The 14,550-nt window shown below is 37.1% G+C and overlaps 1 protein-coding gene and 1 pseudogene across 1 annotated transcript; one reads left to right on the top strand and one right to left on the bottom strand.

Moving 5' to 3' along the window:
- Nucleotides 1-5,674: 5,674 nt before the first annotated feature.
- Nucleotides 5,675-8,114, bottom strand: LOC132163189 (taxane 13-alpha-hydroxylase-like; annotated as a pseudogene).
- Nucleotides 8,115-10,931: 2,817 nt separating this feature from the next.
- Nucleotides 10,932-14,530, top strand: LOC132163610 (transcription factor RF2b-like). The gene is made up of 4 exons (XM_059573962.1): nt 10,932-11,611; nt 12,956-13,088; nt 13,697-13,781; nt 13,934-14,530. The coding sequence occupies exons 1-4, from the start codon at nt 11,034-11,036 to the stop codon at nt 14,299-14,301; spliced, it is 1,164 nt and encodes a 387-aa protein (XP_059429945.1). The 5' UTR covers nt 10,932-11,033; the 3' UTR covers nt 14,302-14,530.
- Nucleotides 14,531-14,550: the final 20 nt, after the last annotated feature.

Here is a 14,550-nt window from a genome sequence, read left to right as displayed (position 1 = left end):
AAACCCCCAAACCGATACTTATTCCTCGGCCTTGAGAGCAAAACCCCCAAGCCGATACTTATTCCTCGGCCTTGAGAGCAAAATTCACAAGCCGATACTCATCCTCTTCGACTTGAAAGCCAGGATAAATTTCACATCCATAACTCAAAGGTTTGGACTAGTAATATCGGGCAGTAACCGGACGCAACAAAGTAGGAGGAGAAAGCCTTATTACAAGCATAAATAAAACCATACAGGGAAATAAAGGGAACAATAAAACTAATGCAGGAAAAGAAATTACAGCAAATAAAACCACATACAGGGGAACTCAAATGAAATACAAAACAAGAAAATAAATGCGAAAAACACTCAAAGCGGGTCACAGCAGCCGGAGGAGGCCGATCGCGAGCTGGCTGGAAACCACCGCGGAAAGTGGCACAAAAAGCTTGGCGCAGGAGGGGCACGTGAAAAGACCCGACAGCGAGTGATGAGCAGCGAAGCGAGCGCGGAGGAGATCGGCGGCACACACAAACAAACAGGGAGGGGGAGAGTTTGAGTGAAAACCCCCAAAAGCAGTACCCACCGAGAGAGAACACAAGCACAACATAACAGAAAACACCAAAGACAGAAACAAACCTAAACAAAAATCGGGAAGCAAGGAAGGGAGGAGGGATGCAGGCAACGGGCATCCCTCCTCCCCTGAGGCGGCGGCGCTCTGGAGGAGGGCTTAGGGTTTCACAAGGCTTATATATATATATGGTTATTAATTAATAATAAAAATTATGCAATGTTTTAACCTCAAAAAAAATAAATAAATAAATTATGCAATGTTTTAATTATATGATGACTTTCAGTAGACACGTCAAGAAACCTCATCAAAAAGGCTCGAGACCAGCTGGACCCCTTTTTCTTCTTTTTTTGTCATTTTCCCTCCTCTTTTTCTTTCTCCTCCCGTGTGCGCCCACAACCTTCCTTTTCAAATAAGTTTTCAGTTTTTTTCCTTTCTTTTTCTTTTCCTCTTCTAGACGAGATCTCTTCCTTATTTTCTTTCCTTTCTCCTTCTCCTTTCAACTAATTTCTTCTCTCAAATTCCTTCTTTCTGCTTGTCTTTCGGTTCTCACTTATATATATATATATATAAGAGAAGGAACCTACGAGAGAAGAGGAGAAAAGGTGAAGAAGAAAGAGAAATGGAGAGAGAAGGGAAGGGTTTTGAATATTTGGAGATTTTAAGGTATAAATGCTTGAATTTGAGTTATTCTATATCTATTAGTCTCTTATATAGAAGTTTTATTTTTTATTTTTTGTTGTTAAATTTGCTAACCCACTTTTAGATTTGTTCTTCCACATTATTTGGGGATTTGAAGTATTTTAGGAATTTCTACCGGATGTCTAGAGATCGGAGTACTTGTGTAGTGAATTCATGATGAGATTTTGGGAATTTTCCTTCAATAGTTAGATATATATGGGTGTTCAACATTTGTAGGGATTTATATGGGTTTTAAGTTGCAACTGGATTTTTTACGATAAATTAAACATGAAGTAAATTTAATTGAAAAAAAACTTATGGAAATTTTTTTAAAAAAAAATTTATTATTATTTATTTAATATTTTTTAAAACTTTATTGACGTGTCAAAAAGTGGCACGTCAATAATTTATTGACGTGTCAGAAATTGACATGTCAAAATTTTTTTTTGACGTGCCACTTTTTGACACGTCAATAAATTATTGACGTGGTGAAACTACCCCATCAAAAAAGAAAATTTGACGTGCCAATTTCTGACACGTCAATAATTTTTAACGTGTCAAAATTGGCACATCAAAAAATTGAAATTTTTGACACCCGCCTTATTAACCTTTGACACACGTCAATACTAACACATCAAAAAAGGTTTCTGATGTGTCAATATGCTTGAAACGTCAGAAACTATTGGTCAACAAAAACCTTTTTTTTTTTTTTTTTTTTTGTAGTGAGATGATGTTCCAGCAACACATTGCGATTGATACCATGAAGAAATTCGTGGGTCTAACTCGTCTCATAAAATCGTTTCTATAAGAGAGGGCTGTCCATTCCTTATAAAGATGCCCAAGATCTTTTCCTTGTCCTTGTCACGGGGTAAGTAGTGTGGGCCCCATTCGTCCTGTGGTAAGCTCTGATACCATAAAAGATTTCTAAGAGAAATAGAATTTGGCGGAATAATCTCATCAGCCTTCTCATTGAGCTTAAATAATGAAAGGGTTACAATTACAATCAAACATTAATCTTATCAAGATAAGAGTGATAAGATAACTATCTAAGAAAACTATTTACAATAGAAGACTTAATACACTAAAGAGATCTAATTAGAGATAATTACAAGAGAAGAGATATAATACAAACATATGACATTTTGTTTGTATTTAACAATAGAAGAGAGGTTGAGAAGGAATAGAAGTTTTATGATGTTGGATCACTACTGAGATTGCGCTCGAGCATACTAGTATCTGCGCTCGATCGCACTTAGGTGCTCTCTGATAATAAATCTCTCCTATACTGCAATCGATCTTGCACTCGATACTCTGAAGGCTGCGATTAATTGCAATGTGTTGCTATCATCTGCTGTGATAACAGTAGTATCATCAGTTAGCTTAACACGGTGTTACTCATCTTTTTCTCTATATATAGTTAACGAATGTAATATTTGTCCTTTTACCAATTGTCGTCTAATATTATTTGTTCATTTCTCTCCCTAGCTCCCTCTCTTCTTGTGTGCGTGTTTGTTCTTTACATTGCATGCTGTATTTGTTTTAGCAAACGACTTGGTAAAACAAATGGCCTTGCATTGCTGGCATAACATACTGACAACATGACCCAATTAAGTACCCCTCTTAATTAGTTGCTTCTTCAACCGTACTGTGCATGCCAATATTCTTCCCTAACATGTATAGGTTTTGTTTTACTCATCGATTTCACCCATGCAACAAAGCAAGACACGCTTTCACCGCCACACATAAAATCTATTGCTAGTATTCAAAAGGTCCGACCAAATATTTGTTTTCTTCTTAATTAGCCAAGTTGTGACACCTGGGATGTTGACCTGTTCTTGTTTGGTTGCGGTAGAAAAAAATATTGTACAGTCCAAGGCCGGCCGCATGGATTGGCCTTTTATAATATTGTACAGTCCAAGGCCGGTCGATGCCTGGTACGTACATTTTTCCTCTCTCTCTCTCTCTCTCTCTATATATATATATATATATATGTAGATTACTTTATTTATATCTGAATTCTTTTGCAACATTAAATTAAAGAAATGTAAAGATGACCATGGTGAGTACTATTGAGTGCAGGTTTGTGGAAGAGTCTATTGCAGGCAATGCGTAAACATAGGCATGGGAGAGATGACAGAAGGAAGAAAGTGCATCGAGTGTTTAGGGAGAAGATTCAGCCAAAGGTAACATAATAATCTGATTTTTTTTCTTTTACAATTAGAATATTAATTAAATATTTTTGATGATAAAGATGAAATTTTAGAATATTTATAGGATCTCGGATCAAATTCATGAAATGATGATCAAATGGTTCCAAGATAACCTGAAAAGATTGTTAAGAGGTAGCTCAATCGGCTAAGACCCATGCCTCATGAAGCGAAGGTCACTAGTTCGAATCATTCTCCCCCTCGATCTTGTGTGGACATGTAAAAAAAATTAAAAAATTAAATTAAAAAATTTTAAAAAAAACCTCAAAAGAAATCATGAGTACTATACTATATTGTAGTGGGTGCTTATGGAACATTTTAGTAATTAATATGCCGGCAATCAAGTGCATCACTTTGGATGTTTGGACTGACTTTGCCGTCCTTGGTCCCAATAAATAAAAATTGTACTACGTACCCAAACATTTTTCTTTTTGGAATGCATGCTAATCTGTTTGGTGGGCCGGTGGGCTTGCGATTGTTGTAGGTATATACAAAGAGCAGGACAGGTGAGGTGTTGCTGGAGGTACCCGAGTACGGTGAAGCCGGCGGAGCTGAAGTGGGCTGAGAAAGGCCCCAGCAAGAGCGGCGAACGAGCATATGGTCAGGGTTGTAGTGGCATGATGTCGACTAGATCGACTAGATTGAGAAGCCCAATGACCCAAAGGGCCCATGCCGCTGGCACTACCCCCACCATCTTTTGTCATGGGCTCACCCTATTCTCCTTATGCTACCCCACCTCATCACCACCTCCCTTTTTGACTCGACCCTTGTTTTATTTACCGAATAGAAAGAAAAAAAAAAAAAAAAAAAAACCCTATGTTTTATTTACCAATGTTTTCCCCCATGTTCTTCCAATGATTTGTTTTGGTCTAAATAAATCTATTTTTTAACTCTATTATTACTTAAGAAAATGTTATTTATTCTAAGACATTGGATGTTTGTTTCTCATTCTCTTTTTTTTTTTAATTTTTTTATTTTCATTTTCATTTTGGTGGGGGTGGGTTTTACGCTGTACCTAATCTGATAGTAGTTCATAATGCTTATAATTTAGTGTCCATTTGGTTTAACCATTTAAAACGTACATTTTTTTTTTAAAAAAATAGCGATATCAAAGTATAGTTAATGAAATAGCAATTTTGAAAAATACAGTTAAACATTTGAAAAAAGTGGATTTTTTTTTTTTTTTTTTTTTTTCATGCTTCTAACTATTTTATTTTTTCAAACATACTCTCAAACAAGACACTTTTTGCGATTTTGTTAAATAAGAGTTTGACATGCAAAATTGTGAGACCAACTATATTCTTAGCCCGATCCATATCACACTTATAAGATTGATTTTAATTAGAAAATATTAAAAAAAAAAAAAAAGATCAATAACTAGCCCTCTTAACCCCAAAACAAACTTGGGGTTAAGAGGGCTAGAGAGAAGGCCAAAAGTCCTTAAAAAGGAGCCCCTATCCTCCGTTTATTTTCTCTATTTATGGGTATTAGCATTTGCTAATACGTGTCAAAGTAGAGTGGGTGCCACGGAGGGTCTTTATCCCCAAACTTACATTTTGATGTTCCATTTTATAATTCCCATTCAGGAAAGATTACGAGAATATGAATATTGTAAAATTGAAATAAATGAATAGAAGGTTTTGGTTATTCAGCTTTTTTTGGGTCGTGGGTCCAGATATGTTTTTTGAATTGGGCCAAGGAGAATACGGGTCCTCCAAATCATGCCGAATGAACTCCTTTCAGCAACAAACAAAATGGAACCCGCTGAGGCCCATCCAACAAATATGGGCTCAGATACTGCAGTCACCAAGAGCTTTTTTTTTTTTGTTTTTTTTTGTTAAAGATTATCTTTTTTAAGGAAGATTAATTCGTGTTTGAGTTTGAGTTTTATTAAGGTATGAATATAAAATTATATAGGACAACTATAATATAACTTGTTTAATTAAATAAATAAATCAAATCTCTTAATCCTAATCCATTAATCTTTGTGTTTATTCCTATCGAATAATTCAGAGCAAAGGTTCTGAGTTTGAACTTGTTTTCGTCATTCACTTAGTAGTTTAGTTAAAATATTTCACATGTTAGGCTCCACTTATTAAATAAGAGTTTGAACAAGTGAGAATAAAGTTTTAAATATTAGTTAAATAATTAAATCAATCATTTCTTATCAACTTTAAACATTCATCATATAAAATAAAGCAAGTTCCATCCTCAATCATCTGTGTAACAAGTCATCAATTTAATGCATTGGTTTGATCTTAATTGGAAGGCCCATAGATGGATATGGCATTGGTTGACGGGTAATCACTTCCTCGGGGCTCACTTGTGACCATTCATACATCCTCACCAGATTGTGGATGGTCGTCAGAGTCTCAACCCTTGCAAACTCGTTCCCTATGCATGTGTGGAGGCCTCCTCCAAAGGGAACATAAGCATAGGGAGGGATTGGCTTGCTGGGTTCTCAAACCGTGATGGATCAAACTCTGTTGGATTCTCAAATATCTCATTGTTCATCTGAGTTCCATAGGCCACCCAGAACACCTGCAGAATCACATATACTTGTGAGCTTTACTAGTTTCTTTTTTCTTTAAATGACATGGAACCCTGTCAAGGTGTAGCCAATAAATACTAAGAATGCACTGATAAAGTAATGATTAAGTGATTAAATTTATATCTTCCTATCAGTATAAACTTTTAGAACAACTAGTAATTTAACATGCACCACCCTGTCCGCAAAGACCATATATCGGTTAAGTGAGAATTCTAACGGCCGATTTCGTAATATTATCTAAACGAGTCAATCATTTAAGCTGATGCTAGCAAGCATCGCTAGTTTATTACAAAGTAATAGTTGACAAGCAAAGATATTGTGGCTAGGCAGTGGCGGATACGTAAAAAGGGGTGCCTGCCCCTCCAAAAATTTTTGATTTTTTTTTTTTCTAAGGGTATTTTTTTAGTTTTATTGACTCTAACCCCTGCTCCTCATTCTCCCGCCCCTACTCTTCTTCTTCTACCCCTCCTAATACGAATTCCTAGATCCGCCACTATGGCCGGGGTGAAATTGGGATTTCTGGGATGAAAAACCTTACCTGCCATCCTTTGGGAATGTCATAGCCACCATAGCTGGTATCTTTCAGTGCTTTTCTAAAGCTACCAAACACAGGAGGGATCATCCTCATCAGTTCCTATGCAACTCGCCATGTGTACTTCATCTTTTGTATCTCCCCCCATGTTAGGTTGTCTTCTTTTCCTTCCCTCTTCTTTACAATGTCCATTTGTTCTAAAGATAATTCAGTAGAAAAAAAAATTGTTATGGCAATCAACCAGAGGAAATATGCCAGATATTGCACTGAAAAATTGGAATAGTTACCTTCTAAAACTTTCCTGTAGATCTCAGGGTCTCTAGCCATCTTCCATATCATCAAGCTTATAAGAATTGCAGATGTATCATGACTAGCAATCATTAAGGTAACATAATTGTCTATAATCATATCATCAGCAATCGGCTGTTGATTTTCATCTCTCAATTCTAGCAAGCAAGACAGGACATCGCTTGAAGGGCTCAAAATCCCCTTTGAAAGCTCCTCCTTTTTCTTCCTCATAATTGGCAAAATCCGGTTCACACTTCTTGACCGGGCTCTTAGGCCTCTCCAGTAAAGAGTGCCAGGAAAGTTCACAGGAAGAGACCAAACTGCTTTGAATGCTAAAGAGAAATCGTCAAACAGCGCTTCCCTAGTGTACTCATCCTTGATACCAAAAAGGATGTTGCTTGCTATACAAAAAGTAAGCTTCTTTATGAAAAGCACAGCCTTAATTGTGTCCCTGTCTTTGGTTTCTCTCAATAATTGGGTCTTGACCAACTCATCCATCTCTTTGATGAGTTTTGAAGGCTTTCAGGCTTTAGAAAGGTCATCATTGCTCCTTTTACCAGCCTGTACCTGTGTGACAAACGAGAATTTAACCGATAACGTACACTACAAGAAATTTGGTCATTAGCAATAACTTAGTGCTAATTGCTGATAGTTGTCGCTAATTTTTTTTTTTACCAATGACGACAATATATCATTTTGGGTTTTGAAGTTATTAGTGACGATCCTAAACATTATCAGCGAGCAACGACAATATGACCGACAAAGACCGAATATTTGTGACGATTGATCAAAAAATTATTAGCCACGTCTTTTGGACTTTTAAGACCTATTTTATTGTAGTGTAATTGTGTAAATGTTACATATTTTCTAAGATTGTATAAAAACTGATCACTTTTATCTATAAATCGAAATGTCAAACATGTTTGGTGCACTGTTTTGGTACCTGGAACCTGTGAGTTCAAATATGTTTTGCTTTCCAGCAATGGCTGAGAGGGTGATGGGTTGCTTGGCAGCAAGAACATCATTTTCAGCACCAAGTACAAACTTGTTACCAGCTTGACCTATTCTAACCAGAGTTGGGGAACCCATTAAGGAGGTTTTGAACGCTAACCCATGTTTGGATATCCTTTCTTCTAACCAATCCGAGCCTCGATCTCCTCTTTGAGCTCGAAGAAAGCTCAATGTCTCTCCAATTAAAGGATACCCCAGAGACCCTCCGGGAAGATTTCTGGTTTGACGCTTAGAGAGATATTTTGAAAGGAGGAAAGCTGCAACCAAAGTGAATGCAATTATGAAGAGGAAAGACATCTCTGGTTTTGAGTTTTGCACAATGATTAGGAGACTCCTTGTATAGTATAGCAGACCTCTGACCAAAGAGAAACAAAAAGAAGGAGATTCAGACCGGACTAGATCAACTATTCCAACCACAGGCAGAAAAAATATGTCAATGATTGGGACGGACTTATTTAATAAGGAAGCGAAGGTGACGAGATTGAAAGGCATTGAAAAGGATAGAAAATGTAATCTACTGCCAACTAGGAGAAGATGCCAAAGCCTGTGAAAATGCTTAAGGTCTTACAAACCTCTTATAAATCGACGTGATAAGTGCCATGTGGACTTACAAACAAACGTGTTAGTCCACGCGACATTGTCACTTCAACAACGATCAAATTTAATTGTTTAGTTGCTGACATGACAAGTGATATGTTAATTCACGTAATACTGTCACATTAGCGACATAATAAGCGTCACGTGAACTAGTATATCAATTTGTAAGAAACTTGTAATGAAAGTAATTGTACTACTCTAATAACACTAAAAATGAAAAAGACCAATAACACTAAAAATGAAAAAGACCGCCCCCTTATCAATCAAAGAATAACTGATTGGAAAAACAGAAATTTTAATAGATTGTCTAATTATTATTCTTACTTTGGAGATTGAGCCTTGACGTGAAGGACACGAAAATATGGCCCTCTGAGTGCGATAAGCAAGGTTTTCAATATAGAATGTATGCTTACCACGGAGGAGCCGTTCAAAGAAAAACTAGAGTAATTTGTTGTATTCATGCAATTGTCCCTTCGATCAGGATTAAGGAAAAGGCCGTGAGTGTGAGTTAAATCCAAAGTGATCGATGTAGTGGGTTCTTGATATTACCCACATGTCTGTCCACAATAAGATCAGTAAGTTGGATTTATCGTAAATTTTAATGATAATAAGGTGTTTCACCACAAGTACTGCAACTAGTTGGGATCCAAAACTACATGTTCTAATAGGTGAGCGGATTGCTCGAGAATTTTTCGAACATGTGAGCTTCATAAAATCTTTATCACATTTATTGTTCGCATAACTAATAATTCAAATAACAAAATTGGTAAAATCTCTATCCGACTAGTTGATAGTGTCCACCTCTCTCTGTCTGGACTAGGTGATAATAAATCTTCTTATACATTTATAATTGCACCTCTAAATTGACAGATCCTTTGCCAGTTTGCTATCTTTCTTCCTTTTTTTTTTTTTTTTTTTTGTTCTTCTCATTTTTCTGATAAACCTCAAGAGTTGAATCCAACAATTATCTACCTTTTATCTACGTTTATATATAGCAAAGAGATGGGAAATTGTACGTCCAAACGCGTTGACCTATTTAACACGTCAAAACAAACAGAAATGTCACGTTAGTGACTTCCATGCCATACTGATACTATTATGTTAAATAAGTAATGAAAATTCTCAAATATATCCTTAAAAATAGAAATTCATTGGAAAGATGATTGAATCACACCTAAATCAGGTTTTTAAAATGGTTTTAGTACCTTTAAACAATTGATTGGATGACTCCTCATCAGTTTTTTTTTTGATAAAAAAATTTAAGAAAATAAATGAGATTATTCACCTAGCTTAATTGAGGTGGAAGTGTGACATGATAGTCACTATAGGCAAGGTCTTTTTATTGGGTTTGATGTGTAAAATAGAGGACATGAGGGATATTGCGCAACATACATATAATATATATTCCCACAAATACATGGCCAAACAATATTGAGTAGGAGGTTAATTAATAATAGGTATGATAGTTTAACAATACAATAGTATTGTGATGTACGACGTCACTTTAGACTTCTAAATTGGATAAATCAAGAATTGAAAATGGTAGGAATAAGACATAGCACGTTGAATGTCCTTCTCTAACCAGGTCCAGCCTCCATCAATTGGTTCAAATTCTGTGGTCCTAGTGTAGTGAGTGCCACTATTGGCCAGTGTGTTCATCTTGAAGTAGTTGATCGAGCTAGGGTAATTGGGTTCCCATTGCTACCACACAATTCATCATATTTCTACATTATTTTCATTTCTGCCATTGTCTAATGGTTTCGTGGAGATAATAGCTAGAGACCATGAAGGGAAAATGTTAGCATCAATGCGTGCCACAAAGTCATATATTCATGATTCTTCAGTAGCAAAGGCGGTGATAGCCCGGAAGGTGATGTAAATGCGTGGGAGATCGATCATGCATTACGCAGAGATGGGAGTTGTTGGAGCATATATGGATATTGGGTAAAGATAAAGAGCACGCGGCGTGCATGACACGCCGCGTGCAAAAAAAAATTTTTTTTTTTTTTTTTTTTTTAAAAAAAAGTGATTCCTGCACGGGCGTGCTACGCACGCCGCGTGCAGTGAATCATGACTCATGGATATTTGATAAATAATACAAATATTCTTCTAAATAGTTTTCAATTATGGTATGTAGGACATGTAAAAAGAAATGCAAATGAAACGGCACACAAGTTAGTTAAGACGGCTATTTCTTATTCTTTAAATCAAATTTGAATGAACGGTTTTTTTGTTTTTATTTGTGATATTGTACTTTTTGAGTAAGACGATTGTTCTTGATTTATGAAAATCTCCAAGTTTCTATATATAAAAAAATAAATAAAAAAATAAAAAAATTGCAATATGCATTGAATCAATATAATAATTAAAATTTTAAATTTACAATAAACAACCTAAAAAAGCTATAATCTAAATAAGGGAAGGGCAGTAAAAAGTTTTTTTTTTTTTTTTGGGGGGAAAAATTAATGATGGCATAGAACTATAGAAGAGTAAGATAAGGACCTTCCATTTGTTTATTTTTGTGTTTCTTGCAACGAGGGGGAAAAGAAAACGAAAGAAACGGCATTTGTCTTTGCCGCACACATAATATGGCTTAGACAGAGACACACCCGAGAATAGATGTCAATGTCCGCACAAATGCAAGATCCACCCTCAAACCCTAACCCCAATCCCAATCCCAATTCCAATTCCAATCCTCGCAACAATGCCAATGCCCCTCCGCCTCCTCCTCCTCCTCCTGCAACGACGTCGTCGTCGATGTTCGGGAACATGATGGCCGGCGGGACCCACCACAGGAGGGCCCACTCGGAGGTCAGCTATCGTCTGCCGGACGACATGGCGGATGTCTCTCCGTCCGATCCGTTCGCCGGTGGCGGAGGCGGAGGCGGCGGAGGAGGAGGCGGGTCGTCCACGGCGAGCATGGAGGAGATGGGATCGGAGGACGACCTCTTCTCGACCTACATTGACGTGGAAAAGATCGCGAATCAGAGTGGCGGCGAGGGAAATGGAGGCGGAGGGGGAGGAGAGAAGAGTGGGAGTGGGAATAGGGCGAGGCATAGGCATAGCAGCTCTGTCGATGGCTCCTCCACTACCACGTCGTCCACCGGTGTCTTTGGCGAGATCATGGAGGCCAAGAAGGCCATGCCTCCTGACAAGCTCGCCGAGCTCTGGAGCCTCGATCCCAAGCGTGCCAAAAGGTCCCTCTCTCCATTTTTTATTAAAAAGTTCACAACTTTTTTTTTTCTTTTTTTTCTAAAGTTTGGAATTCTAGGAAATTGAAAGTTTTTACTCAATATGCTTATTGGGTTGATGTGACTGTGTTGTTTGGTGGCCATTTTGAGATTACATTCTACTTCTGCTGTGAATGATGCCTTTTGGGTTATGATTGTTGCCCAAAGTGATCATCTTTGTTTACAGTTTTTGGAATTTGGAATTTGGTTAGCAACATGGGTAATCGAGTAAAAGAGATTTAGTTCATGTTGATGCTTTAGTAAGATCTCCAAGTTTATACGGAATTAATTGGCCTTGTTAAGTCAGATCTCTCTCTCTAAGCTACAGTTGGATGTCTTTAATTTGGCTGAAAGAAGTATCTTCTTATAAACTTTTGGTGAACACTTGGTGTACATACTTATACACGCATACATATGTATTATTACAACGTTCAGAAGAAATCATTTTACTGATTTGCAATGTCGATCTGTTGGTTTGCAACCTTGAGCATTTTCCTTCACCTTATGCAGGCTGTCTGTCATTTCGTGCTATTTTGTACACAAAAACTGTTTCAAATTTGGGCAATTATTTGCAACGGTTTAACTTGACTTTCTGAGAGCTCGCATTGATAACCATTTCCTTTTGTAGGTCCTCATATATATGTCTATCCTGACAATTTTAAACTATACATTATTAAATCTCTTGTTGCATGGTCAGAGCTTTCTTCTGTGTTTAAAAATCTATTCCTTTCACAAAATCTCTCTGCTATGTGATATGCTAGTTCATTACTAAATTACATAAATTGTGTTTCTAGAGATTTAACCAATTTCTTAGAATCTACATCAAATGCTACGTCACTATTTATAGGGGATGGTGGAGGTTCTAGCACAGCCCACTTTTTCTATAATGGAGAACATTCAGCTGAAAATCCAATAAAAAAGGAGGAAAAAGACACTGTAAGGAGTGTTGTGCTTATTAGAACTAGTGCATTAATTTTGTGTTTGTATTATGAATCTTGAATCCCATGAGGAAATGCCAACTTGTGGAAATTAACAATTTGGAAACACATTGAAATTGACTTGTATTGTCTGGATTCTAGTTGTATTATATAATTTGTAAGTTATGTGCATATATGTGCACATGTCAATCACCATACAGTAAATTTGTAAGTTACACATGCAAAAAGCTCACAAACCCGTCTTGGAAGAAAGAAAAAGCACCCAAACACACACTTGGATACATGTTTCTCTGCAACTGTCAAATGCATTTTCAATTATCCGTAGTCTAGGCATTTTGGGCGCTTGAGCTGACGTTTTGGTTGTTATATATAGGATATTGGCAAATCGCCAGTCTGCTGCCCGCTCAAAGGAGAGGAAGGCCCGCTATATACAAGAACTTGAGCGCAAGGTTCAGACCCTTCAGACAGAAGCCACCACTCTTTCTGCCCAACTCACACTATTCCAGGTCAGTCTTGGCAGTTTCTAGATCTTCTTTCTTTCTTTTTCTTCTCTAGTCATAGTAACATGGTCTAAGCTATTTTGTCCATCACGTGTGGTACAATGGAGCGTGATAAGTCAAGTTATGGTTTCTTTGGATGACATGCATATTTTTGCATGTTAAAAGAAAAGAAAAAAAGAAGATGCATCATAATTATTACCCAAGTTAAAGACCTTGTTTTGCTGCTGCATAATAATTAGGATTTTTCTTGAATGCTGGCAATCTATTTCTGCACTTGAAACATAATTTAAAATAAGATATGCAGCATGCTTCCTGAAGGTGACATTTGTCGTAAGTGACAAAATGAATTTTTGTGATCTATTCTTTTGGTATTTAGTTTCTTCCTGAAAATGGTTCTTCAATTACACAAGATTGTGTCAGTTTATAGCTAAAAAAGAAGACGGTGACCATTTTTGTAACATTATTTTGTTTATTCATTTCTGCTGCAAGCTTTATTCAACGTTAAACCTTCACTTGTTGGATTCAGAGTTCGTTTGCAAATTCACAGACACACTCATACATAGTGTTGCTTAATCAAGGATGATGACCTCTTCACTTCTTTTCTTCATATGTAGAGGGACACAACTGGTTTGAGTAGTGAAAATACAGAGCTTAAGCTTCGGTTACAAGCTATGGAGCAACAGGCTCAGTTGCGTGACGGTATGTTTGATGCTTACATTTATTATTCATGTTGATATATGAAAATAGTTTTGTACTTTCTCTTATGATCTCTCCTAATCAAAATATGTTTATTTGAATGACTTTTCCTGGGCTAAAAGTTTCGTATGAAATTTGTCCGTGATATCATACAGCTCTGAATGAAGCACTGAAGAAGGAAGTTGAGAGACTCAAGATTGCCACTGGCGAAATAATGAGCCCTTCTGAGTCATTTAACTTGGGAATGCACCATATGCCATACACCCAATCAACATTTTTCCCAGTTCCACAACAGCCTGGACCTGCTTGCCACCAGAACATGCAGTTACCTTTCAGTCATTCCCAATCTAGCATGTCAACTCACCACCAACTGCATCAATCAAATTCTCATCCACTCTCAGAAATGATGCAGAATGATCCACTTGGCCGATTGCAAGGGCTCGACATTAATGGCAAAGGATCATCCATTGTGAAATCTGAAGGCCCCTCACTTTCTGCAAGTGAAAGTAGCACCACATTTTGACACAATCTGGCTGCTAAGCTGCTGACCTGCTGACTTGTTTATGGCACGCCCTCCTAGTAGATTGTTTATAAGCTTGACATCTAGTCATCCAGAGAAGGTACTCTATAATTCTATTATTTATTCCATTGGTGTTAAGGATTGATTCTTAATTGTTTATTCTTAGGGTTGTTCCCCAAAAAGGGGTAGCTCCCTCAGGTTCGGTTGCAATGTTCATCAGTCATTTATTCAATATGGGATTTTGTGTTGCTG

Source organism: Corylus avellana, chromosome ca10 (genome assembly GCF_901000735.1).
Source record: "Corylus avellana chromosome ca10, CavTom2PMs-1.0".
Classification (NCBI taxonomy): Eukaryota; Viridiplantae; Streptophyta; class Magnoliopsida; order Fagales; family Betulaceae; genus Corylus; species Corylus avellana.
The sequence above is the reverse complement of the archived record's forward strand: the minus strand, read 5'-3'. Positions and strand labels throughout refer to the sequence as shown.